General features: G+C 39.1%; 1 protein-coding gene across 1 annotated transcript; it reads right to left on the reverse strand.

The window, feature by feature from the left end:
• Positions 1–10,628: 10,628 nt before the first annotated feature.
• Positions 10,629–11,966, reverse strand: LOC147617772 (18.1 kDa class I heat shock protein-like). Its single transcript, XM_086775502.1, has 3 exons — positions 11,949–11,966; positions 11,142–11,355; positions 10,629–11,024 (listed from the first exon to the last, which is right to left on the reverse strand). Exons 1-3 carry the CDS (start codon positions 11,964–11,966, stop codon positions 10,750–10,752), a joined length of 507 nt encoding a protein of 168 aa, XP_086631628.1. The 3' UTR covers positions 10,629–10,749.
• Positions 11,967–12,335: the final 369 nt, after the last annotated feature.

The following is a 12,335-nucleotide window of genomic DNA, read 5'->3' on the forward strand; positions in this document are numbered from 1 at the left end:
TTTATATGTACTTTTCTATATTTTTACATGAGCGGCATGGTTGATTGTGTCATGTAGGGTCCCACACCTACCACACTGAGAGACTCACTCAGGAGTTGGTAGAGGCGAGAGCAGAGATTGACCGCCTTAGAGCTGCATTAAAGACGACAGAGACAGCTACTATAGAGACATGGCATGTGAGAGACTATGACATCCAGCAGGTAGGTTTCTCTTGCACGTAAAAGCGATAATTAAGGTCCTAAGTTATAAATTTCTTTAAGTAATACCTAATGAGAGAGACTAATCAATTATTCTTATGCTTTACTTTTTGCGTAGGCTCGGACTGAGGTAGAGAGTTCTAGAGCTGAGGCACAGCAGCACATGATTATGGAGCAGATTGCACAGCATAGGGCAAAGCAAATGATGCTGCATGTTCGAGAGCTTCGACGATTTTCATTGGGTTGCTGTTGATAGTGACTAAAAGCAGACTAGCTGGGTTAGCTCACTTACATTCTACTTAGATTTATGGGCAGTGAATCTCAGACTAGTTGGGGTAGCTCATTTTCATTATGCCTTGATCTTTTGAGTTAGTGGCTAAACCCAGAGTAGTTGGGTTAGCTCACATTCTGATGTACTTATTTGATGCTTATATCATTATGAGTTTTTTCATTATTGAGTATCATTACATTTTAGTTGATGTTCTTGGTTTTTTTTATTTTTTATTAGCACCCACTGCGGATTTTTTATTAGCGACTAGTGCGATTTTTCAAGTCTCTTGGTGCTTAAGAGGCCATGGAAAATCTGGACCATCCTCATACCATCATACCCAAACATGCTTCGATGGGGACTAAACTTTGCAAGCATGTGGGGGGGACCCACCCCCACATGCTTGCAAAGTTTGGTCACAATCGGAGCATGTTCTTGGTTTTTTTATTTTTTATTAGCGCCCAGTGCGGATTTTTCAAGTCTCTTGGTGCTTAAGAGGCCATGGAAAATCCGGGCCTCTTGGTGGTTAAGAGGTCACGGAAAATCCTGGCCTTCCCCATACCATTATACCTAAACATGCACCGATGGGGACCAAACTTTGCAAGCATGTGGGGGGTCCAACCCCACATGCTTGCAAACTTTGGTCACAATCGGAGCATGTTTGGATTAGAAATTAGCGCCTAGTGTGGATTTTTCAAGTCTTGGTGTGCTTAAGAGGCCATGGAAAATCCGGGACTTCCCCATACCGTCATATCCAAACATGCTCTGATGGGGACCAAACTTTTCAAGCATGTGGGGGGGGCACCCCCACATGCTTGCAAAGTTTGGTCACAATCGGAGCATGTTTGGATTGGTAATTAACGCCCAGTGTAGATTTTTCAAGTCTCTTGGTGCTTAATAGGCCATGGAAAATCCAGCCCTTCCGCATGTGGGGGTGGTCCCCTCCAACATGCTACCAAAACATGCTCCGATGGGGACCAAACTTTGCAAGCATGTGGGGGGGACACACCCCACATGCTTGCAAAGTTTGGTCACCAATCAGAGCATGTTTGGATTAGTAATTAGCGCCCAGTGTGGATTTTTGAAGTCTCTTGGTGTTAAGAGGCCATGGAAAATCTGGGCCTTCCCCATACCATCGTACCCAGACATGCGTCGATGGGGACCAAACTTTTCAAGCATGTGGGGGGGCCTACCTCCACATGCTTGTTGCAAAGTTTGGTGATGTGGGGACCAAACTTTTCAAGCATGTGGGGGCCTACCCCCACATGCTTGCAAAGTTTGGTCATGATCGGAGCATGTTCGGGTTAGTAATTAGCGCCTAGTGCTTGCAAAGTTTGGTGATTTTCAACAAACAATATGGTGATGGTGATTTTCAATAAACGATATGATAGCCAAAGTGTTAAAAAATCAAAAAACCATGAACATCAACTAAAATGAAATGATCCTCAATAATGAGAAAACTCATAGTGATATAAATATCAACTAAGTACATTAGAATGTGAGCTAACATAGCCACTCTGGGTTTTAGCCACTAACTCAAAAGATCAAGGTACTTTGAAAATGAGCTATCCCAGCTATTCTGAGATTAGTCACTCCCAAAAAGACTAGATACAATGTAAGTGAGCTAACCCAGCTAGTCTAAGTTTAGTCACTACTATCAAGATAGAGATCTAGTCAGCAGCACCATCTCTAGCTCTCAACTTCTCTAGAATGCTCTCATGGTCATCTACTCGAAGCCAAAAACAAGGACGAGAACTGTGTTTTTGGCTCTGTACCTCGATCAAGAGTGAGCCTGTTTAGCAACCACTAGATGAGAGAACTGAAATGCCTCTAGCTCCCACTTCCACTACTGGAACTCAAGACTCCCCCGCGATGAAGTCGAATCTCCTGGTAGAACCGGCCTGCCACAATCATGCTATGGGCGTCAAAAGAAAACCCATGATCATCCACTGTATCCTGGTCAAGGATGCACTTTGGCTTAGTGCAACTCATCAGATAGTAGTCTACTCCCTCGCTATTTCCCTCACCAAGCAATAATAGCAAATACATCACCCTCCTGTAGAAAATCTGTCAGGTCATCATAGCTGACCCATGAACGCAGGACGTGTGTGTTCATTGGACAACACTGGATGTGAAGGATGCTCGGGAGAGAGGAATTTCTATATCCATGCATCTGCCCATCCTCTCGAGGCACAGTGTGACCAATCGCCATCCATACATGCTCCACAGAAGCATGCAAACCGTCGTGTGTAAATTGTGGGGACCGCCATGCACGTGCTCGTGATGGAATGTAAGCCCAAGGTGCCAGATACTGTGTCACAATCATGGGAGGCTCTACGGTCAATCATGCTACCATCCACATGCCAAAAAAATCTATTGACAATCCGAGCATCACGTTTGGGATACGATGATGCTGCACTCCCACAAAAATGTTGGGAGCACCACTCGACTATGTGGCCCGCATCTGTGAACTGCTCAGCATCCTGCCGCCGCAGCTCATGATGCCTCAAGGCACGTTTCACACATGCACCCGCACCATAATGCTCTCCCTTCCTGTGACCAGTCTCAAAGGATGACCAAATCACTGGGATACTAGATTGCACATGCCACCTATAAATCCATGAAACAAAGTCTTAGTTATTGTTTTCTTTAAGATGTTCTAGTGAATTTAGTTTAATTGCGAATATAAGAGAACCATAAGTACTACCCGTAGAGCCAATAGAATTGTCAACGACTTGAACTGTGCGCCATAACCATCCGACCAAACCCATCGCTGGCCACGTATGATCCCACAATCTCGTAAAAAAATGTCATGGAGACGAAAACAGTGTTGCACAAAATGTGCATCATGTGAACGATCATCATCCACTGAAATGTGGACCATAATAGCAACCTGGTGAGGTAAGCAATAGAGACGATTTGGATTAAAAAAAATCAAATAAGTAATATAGCGCAAACAAAAAAAAATATAAAATATAACCATTACCTGCTTTGAGAAATAATACTCAGATTGTATCTCTTGAAAAGGTGTGGGTGTAGTTCTCTACAAAATCAATCACACAGAGATGACCACACCAATAGGAAACTCTACCAGGCATGCTCGGAACTGACGATCCTCCTTGGCACAATGACTGTGCCGTATATAGGAATAGATCTGCTCGCTAAATGTGGCTATTAAGTGACAACGTGGTGTATGTTTGTCCACGAGCTGCAACTTCCTGGACTGTCCACCACTCTGGAGCTGGTGTGTCACATACTCATAACGTTGCCATGGCACTATCTCTTGGTCACTTGCATCAAGATCTACCATCTGTAGATGTGCAAGTGAACCACATGATGTGCAATTTCTCTCCACACAAGGGATCCTATGGAACTGGGCATCCTCCGTGCTGCATGCACACAAGAGAGTGGATGAAATCACGAGGACTACGAGGCAACTCTCTATGTCCACTAAGAGAACGGAACACATCATAAAAAAGTTTGAACTCAACATGGTAGCGACAACATGTGTCACGCTGACGTGAGTACCTCACAAACCAAGGCTTACACCCCTCAAATGACCTTTGCCCAATTTTAAGCTCTCGATACGATGCCACAAACTGAGAATACAACTCTGTTTGGGTCATTTCAAGAAAGCAAGCACCGTGCTCAATGAACACTCCTCTTGTCACTCTCTTACGCAAAGCTTTCTTGAAAATCGTGAGGCACGACAATTCTCCTCCCAAAAACTTTCTATCAAGGCTCTAGTGGTTTCATCTAGTAGGCGATCATGCCTAGCTACACGACCACTACTCGCCCACAAAGCACCAACCTCATTGGCATCTAAACTTTGTCATCTAATAGACCCAACTCTAAGTGCATGTGGTGCTATGGAAAGGATGCAAGATGGGGCACTCACCTTACCCTTCATTTGGGAGCTACTTATGGCTATCACAATCGCCCGTCGAGCAGCCAAAGCGTCCGCAGAGTTCCTCTTCTTGTTAACTATATAGGAATGACGAACACTTTGTAGCACCGCCATGCTAGCTCTCCTCTCTCTTCGTCCAATGTTGGAAAGCGCCCTGTAGTTGGCCATGTTGGGTAGATCGATCAAAGCATCAAGCACGCATGCCTGTGATGAAGGCGTGAGGTCTTTGAAATAGGAATGGAAGATTGCATGGGCACGATGATGTGCCGCTGACTTTGATAGTTCTTTCCTATCCACACGATGGGCGCCCACCAAAGGAGGGGGGTGGGTTCATGTTGTGGAAGAGAAGGGGGCTCAGGAAGGGCGGGTTCATGTGGATTATCTAAACTAAGGGGTAGTGGGGGGGAAAAGGGCGGCGGAGGGAGAGGAAGTGGAAGAGGAGGAGCAAGGCTTGGATCATTGCCAAGGGAAGGTGCTGCTCGTTGACGTGCTCTCTACTCTCTCTTTCTCTCAAGAGCTACCCTTTTCCTCTCCTCCTCTTGAACTTGGTGGACGGGGGGGGAGTCTAGTCCTATCACGTTTCTGACTCCTACGACTTTGAGAACCCATTCTCAAGGAAGCTAAGAGAGTAAAAATCATGAAGGCTCAATGACGGGATAGTACTAGAGATAAGTGTGGGATAGTACTAGAGATGTGTGATTATATAGGAAAAATAGGTTATTCACTTCAAATCTCATTGGATTTCCTATCTAAGATTGATTGGATAATTAAGATAAACATAAAGATAATTAAAGATAAACTATTTTTCACTTAAAAATCAATATTATTAATAATATTTATTAACAAGTCTAAATATTTATCATTACTAGATATATAAATATATCTTTTATTTTATAATTATAAAATTATATTTTTTTATAATGTATTTTTTTTAAAATTTAATTCAAAAGTGTATTCTACACAAAATATTTTCAAGAAATATTAAATTTAAATTTTTTTTAAAAAAAATGAATAACATAAACTTTAAAAATAATATTATTGATCTAATTCCAAAATATAATCCTTTAAAATTAGTGTTTTTAAATTCTTTTATTTAATAAGTTATATATATTTTATTATTTAAAATTTTATATTCTATTTCTCTAAATTACTAAATTAACTTTTTCAAAAATATGCTTTTGAAAAAAATGGGGAGGTGGGAAGGAGGTGCCACGTGTCACATGCATGCATAACACGTGGCATTCTCTTGACATGTGGCACTATTATGGCTTATGTGACAATTCCATGATGTGGCATGCCATGTCACCAAGTGTGGAGGGCATGCAAAGGTGGCAAGAAGATGTCACATCCATTCACATCATTCTTACATCCATTCAAATCATTCTTACATCCACTCACATCATTCCTACATCCACTCACATCCATTCACATCATTCCTACATCCACTCACATCCACTCACATCCATTCACATCATTCCTACATCCACTCACATCCATTCACATTCTTCCTACATCCATTCACATCATCCTATATCCATTAATCATTCCTATATCCATTCACATCCATCCACATCATCCTACATCCATTCACATCATTCCTACATCTATTCACATCCATTCACATCATCCTACATCCATTCATATCATTCCTACATCTATTCACATCTATTCACATCATGCTTATTTTTTATTAAGAATTATCCATGTTTTCTAGATGCATTCATATGAGTATTTTCACATTCCTTCTCAAATTTCTCAAAATAAAATATGCTCAATATTCTTCTTTTTGAATAAAAGATTCATGGAATTTACAAAATCAATTATACCCATATTTACTCTTTTAGTATAAACACTAATCCATTCATCTAAATGAATCATTTTCATAATTCTCATAAATTGAATGATTCTATAAAATTTATGCATAATCTTCTTTATTTTTCTAACTATTGAATAATGCTCAAAACTCCACTTTTAGCATAAAATTTATTTATGCATGTACATATATATAGATAAATATAACCAAAACTCCTCTTTTCTCTATTAGAATATTTATTGATAAATACTATAAAAGTATTTTTCATTAATATAACAAAAATCATTCTTTTAGCATAAAAATGTCTATGCCTAGAATATGATGGGAATTCCTCTTTTTGCTTATTAAATTTATGCATAAAAATAAGATTTATCTTTTTTCTGGAAAATTTTACCATAGCTTCACTGTAACGTCTGAGAATGTTTAATTTTCTAACTTTAAAAGAATATTCATAATTGAAATACGATAAGAACTCCTCTTTTAAACTAAAATTTATTTATGTACACATAACATAATTATAATCATAATTACAAGCATAATTATAATTACATCTCTTGATTATTCTTAAATATCCATTCCTCATTTCCAAAAAATTTAGCATAATCATCTTCAACCTAAAATAAATTATTATGATTTTATTAATCATAAATAAGCTTAAAGAAATTAATCATCATTTTTAACTATATTAAAATCATAAAAATATCTAATCTTTTTCTCTAGCTTATCAAGCCTAGAGTTTTGTTTAAGATAATGGGTTTACCATTAAGAACCATCCTTCTAACAAGGATCTAACCATAAAGATGATTAATCTTTCCAAAAAGAGAGATTTAAATATAAAAATACTAATTAAGCATAAAGATTAGAAATAAACCATTTAAACATTATGAATCATTAGAAAGCTTGATTTCAAGAAAAAACCATTTAATTAAAAGCCTCCCAAGCATTAGAGGGGTTGGGAAGCAGAAAACCATTGAGAAGATAGAAAAACCATTGGATTAAAGCTTACCTTTGATTTTGGCTTGATTCTTTAAAGAAAGAAGTGAAGCCCACAAAGAAAGCTTTGGCCACCAAGTTGGGGAGGGTAATCTCCAAGAGAGGATGGAGAATTGTGAAACTCCAAAGCTTCCAAAAGTAGAGGCAAAATAGAGGGATAATAGAATTACACTAAAATGAAGATAATACTGGCATGTAATTACTCAAAGATGAAAATACAAAGGAATGAGGGTCTATTTATAGGTGAGGAAGGCTTCAATTTGACCTATTTTGGATAATTTGTGGACCAGTTTGGCTCACTTTTTGATCCAGTTTGCGGAGGGAGGAGAGATATAAATATCTCATTTTTTGAATTAAAAATGCAAGGCAATGATGAAAAAAAGGCGCCTCCTTCATGAGCCCTTTCCTTCCTTACTGAGGTGTCGAAAATTGATTTATTTTACTAATAAATCTTAATTTTTAAGTAATAAACCAGTACTTGGTCAACTCTTCATCTTATGTGAGCATTTGCTCATTTTTGGGGTATTTTATTTTATTCTTTGTATTTTTGTTATCCCAACATTTGGATTAATCCTATTGGCCCTTTAGAACCTTATTTGGACCTTAATCGAAAGTTTCTGAAAATGTGGACCCTTAGGCTAAGATCTCCAATACATATATTCAGTTACTTTCTAATACACATTAGAAAATTATTTTTTCAACTTCTATTTCAGGGAAATTCATCTTAGATTTTAGGAGAAATTTTGTATCCAAAAATATCTCAAATTTGTATTATCTCTCTTTATAACATTTTCTCGCTCTAGGCCAAAACAAGGGAAAACAATGTTTTCTTGTACTCTCAATTGGGGGATGATTACAGAAACTAAAGGGAAGGTACTTACACCTTTATATCTCCAAAGCTCGAGGGAGAAACCTTACAGGAAGCATCCAAGAAGCTAGCCAACATTCATTCATAATCAATTCTCCACCATAACAAACCTAAAATAAAAAATTTCATTTTCCTATATGGATCACAATGGTGTGGACTAGTAATCCAATTAATATCATAGCTTGCGGCCTATCCTAACACATAGTTTGTAAATACATCCTTCAATTATCTATACCCCTCCTTCAATTTCCATTATCACTTGAACAAAGGCAGAAAGTGAAGGCTAGAGATTGGCCTCTATCTTTTGTCAACTTTTATGCCAATACTAGAACACACATAACAATTCACTTGTTTGTGAAAGGAGTGTTTTTACAAGGTTGTTAATTTTTTTCCCCATTTCCAAGCTCTTAAAGTTTTTAGAATCGGCTTGGAATTGACAAAGATGAATTGTGTTGTCACTCCAACTGTTGGCATCCCACATTTAGAAGCTCAAAGGGAAAGCTTGAATGAAAGGAGGAAACTAGATCCACACTTCAACATGACCATCTTTGTCGAGAGAACCATCTTTCTAAATAATATGAATTCAAATCCTAATTTATGCCATTTTGCTTGATTCATCTTATAGTATTTGTATAAAAATAAGAAGATATGCAACTTTGACTTGCATGAGATAGAAACGTTAATCAAACTCACTTTTTCTTTGTAGGATGATGAAATGCTATAGAGAATGGCTTTTTTTTTTCTTTTGCTTCACTTTTATACAACAGTAAACAACTAGATTTTCCTCCCCATGCTAGATACCCACCACAACATGCTAAAGATTTTCTTTTATTATTTTATTGATAGAGTAGCCCTTATCTTCTTTTATTCTTTCATGGATAGAGTAGCGCTCGCCTTTGAGGAGTCTTATGACAAGATGGTCACCTATAGCTTTTGCACAACAAGTGAAGGGGTTTCTTTTGGTGCATACAATTGGTGTATACACAAGCTTCCTTTAAAGGGCAGTCGAATGGTGCATACAATTGGTTTATATACAAGCTTCCTTTAAAGGGCAGTCGAATGGGGTTTAGGTAAAATGGAGTGTTGAACCTTAGGATGTTCATCATACCTCTTCATATCCCTTATTAAGTATACGAATCATTATTATAATCCTTGATCACAACAATACAATGTTCGAGCATCACAAATGACTGATGAGGATGTCCTAAGACCTCTCAAGAAATAATTAATAGCTACCACATAAGTAAGAAAATGCCAAGGAATCCCAAACAACCACCTTTAGCCACCAACAATGCCTAATGAGACTAGTACTAAATGATACTATCAGCTCAAAGGAATACATGCACCACAAAGCTTAGATTGCCAAAGAAACGCACCTGTTAAGAGAATATCAACAAATCTTATACTTGTGTTAATAGAGAGGAAGAACCTTTGATGCACCTTGTGTTATAGACAATGAAATATTGAGAGTTATTTCAACAAATGACTAAAACACCACCTCTCCATCAAAGATATCTACTTCCAAATCATGATTATACGCATGGGAGTTATATCCAGGGGATAGCTATCACAACTTGGAGATGATGATAACGTGGCACGGTTAAGAGGCAAGTACAAAAATAACCTATAAAGTACCATCTCATTCATATACAACCCTTGTGTACACTTAAAATGTACTAATTAGTATGCGACAAATAAAAGAGCCATCATATTGTGCTACACAAAACTAAACTAAGACAAATGTGTATGGTGCTACACAAAACTAAGACAAATGTGTACTAAAGGAAAACATGTTAACTCGCAGGTGGTATATCCTTGGGCTTACATTTTTTGTGGTTGCTACACCAAGAGATACATTGTGCAAATAAAAAGAGAGGGAGGAGTCACAACAAGGAGAATCATGTGTATTACTACCATGAAGACCAAGGAGATCCATGTGTACCATGCCTGCACAATTAGGAAATAATAAATATCTACTACCACATAGGTAAGAAGATGCAAAAAAAAAAAGCCCAAACAAAACAACCTCTAGCGAAGATGGACTACTGAGACTCGTACCAAACAATGGTATGAGGTCATTAAGGAGTGTACATTGAATGGATTGGCAAGGAAGAACACCCACTAAGAGAAGATCAACCACGCTCACTTTGGGAACAATCCAAGTGCACCTTCTAGGTTTTTCTATGACATAAGAAGAGTTACTTAAATGTGACTTCGTCTACATCAAAGATAGATCGCTACTTCCAAGATCAACATCATATTATTGATGGAAGTTAGATCCATTGCATATTTATGACAACTTTGGAGATAGCGACGACAACGACAACTCAAAATTTTGTGGCATGGCTAAGAGGTAAGTATAATAGCCTTTAATGTACCACTTCATCCATATAGCCCATCCTCGCACTATCTCTCTCTCCTCATTCATATATGCTAAACATCAGCAAAACAAATGATCATACATGTCCGTGATGTTGAACAAGCTAAGCTAGATAGACATTATCGACAAAGGCTTCCAATCCTTTAAAAAGAGAAGTTGTCATACATTCCTTTTTTTTAAAAAAAAAGACTTTTACAAGAACACCCAAAACTGGTCCCTCTACTACACATCCCCTGTAATATAAACACACATGACGACCATCACTCGACCACATACATAGCCATACAGAGAGAGAGAGAGAGAGAGTCTTTGAACGATTTCTCTCAGCCCGAGATCTGGACACTTCTGACGACAGACTTGGGCTCCGGCGGGGGCACTTTGGGGACGGTGACGGTGAGCACGCCGTTCTCCATGGCCGCCTTCACCTCCTCCACCTTGGCGTTGTCGGGGAGGCGGAACCGTCGAAGGAAGCTGCCCTGCGCCCGCTCTACGCGGTGCCACCTGTCCGAGGAGGCCGTCTCCTCCTTCTTGCGCTCGCCGCTGATCTGCAGCACGCGCCCGTCTTCCACCTGCACCTTCACGTCCTCCTTGGCCAGACCTGCAGAGCACACACACGGGGGCACACTACTTTGCTCATGCGAATATTCGAGCAGTCAATTCCGATAAAAGCGACGGAGGAGGAAGGGGGAAAGGGGCGGGGGGGCGATATCCTTACCAGGCAGGTTGGCCTTGAAGATGTGGGAATCCGAGGTCTCCTTCCAGTCCACCTGCGTATTAGCCACCGCAGCCACGTCCCGGGCGAAGCTGGGGTGCTCCGGGAAGCTGGCGCGCAGAGAGGAAGAGAAAGACGGGAAGGCGAGCGAATCGAAGAGCAGGGAGTCGAAGGGATCTTCGCCTGATCTGCTGCGGCCCGAACAAAGAGGGGGCCTCTACTGTACTGTAGGCAGCAGAGAGAGAGAGAGAGAGAGAGAGAGAGAGAGAGAGAGAGAGAGAGAGAGAGAGAGAGAGAGAGAGAGAGAGAGAGAGAGAAGTTTCCGAAAATGTGGACCCTTAGGCTAAGATCTCCAATACATATATTCAGTTAATTTCTAATACACATTAGAAAAAAAAAATTTGAACTTCTGTTTCAGGGAAATTCATCTTAGATTTTAGGAGAAATTTCGTATCCAAAAATATCTCAAATTTGTATTATCTCTCTCTATAACATTTTCTCTCTCTAGGCCAAAACAAGGGAAAACAATGTTTTCTTGTACTCTGAATTGGGGGATGATTACAAAAACTAAAGGGAAGGTACTTACACCTTTATATCTTTAAAGCTCGAGGGAGGAACCTTACAGGAAGCATCCAAGAAGCTAGCCAACATTCATTCATGATCAACTCTCCACCATAACAAACCTAAAATAAAAAAATTCATTTTCCTATAATGGGATCACAATGGTGTGGACTAGTAATCCAATTAATATCGTAGCTTGCGGGCTATCCTAACACATAGTTTAGAAATACATCCTTCAATTATCTATACCCCTCCTTCAATTTCCATTATCACTTGAACAAAGGCGAAAAGTGAAGGCTAGAGATTGGCCTCTATCTTTCGTCAACTTTTATGCCAATACGAGAAAACACATAACAATTCACTTGTTTGTGAAAGGAGTGTTTTTACAAGGTTGTAAATTTTTTTTCCCATTTCCAAGCTCTTAAAGTTTTTAGAATCAGCTTGGAATTGATAAAGATGAATTGTGTTGTCACTCCAACTGTTGGCATCCCACATTTAGAAGCTCAAAGGGAAAGCTTGAATGAAAGGAGGAAACTAGATCCACACTTCAACATGACCATCTTTGTCGAGAGAACCATCTTTCTAATAAATTCAAATCCTAATTTATGCTATTTTGCTTGATTTATCTTATAGTAT

Source organism: Cibotium barometz, chromosome 36 (genome assembly GCF_041138505.1).
Source record: "Cibotium barometz isolate CiBa-2024 chromosome 36, ASM4113850v1, whole genome shotgun sequence".
Classification (NCBI taxonomy): Eukaryota; Viridiplantae; Streptophyta; class Polypodiopsida; order Cyatheales; family Cibotiaceae; genus Cibotium; species Cibotium barometz.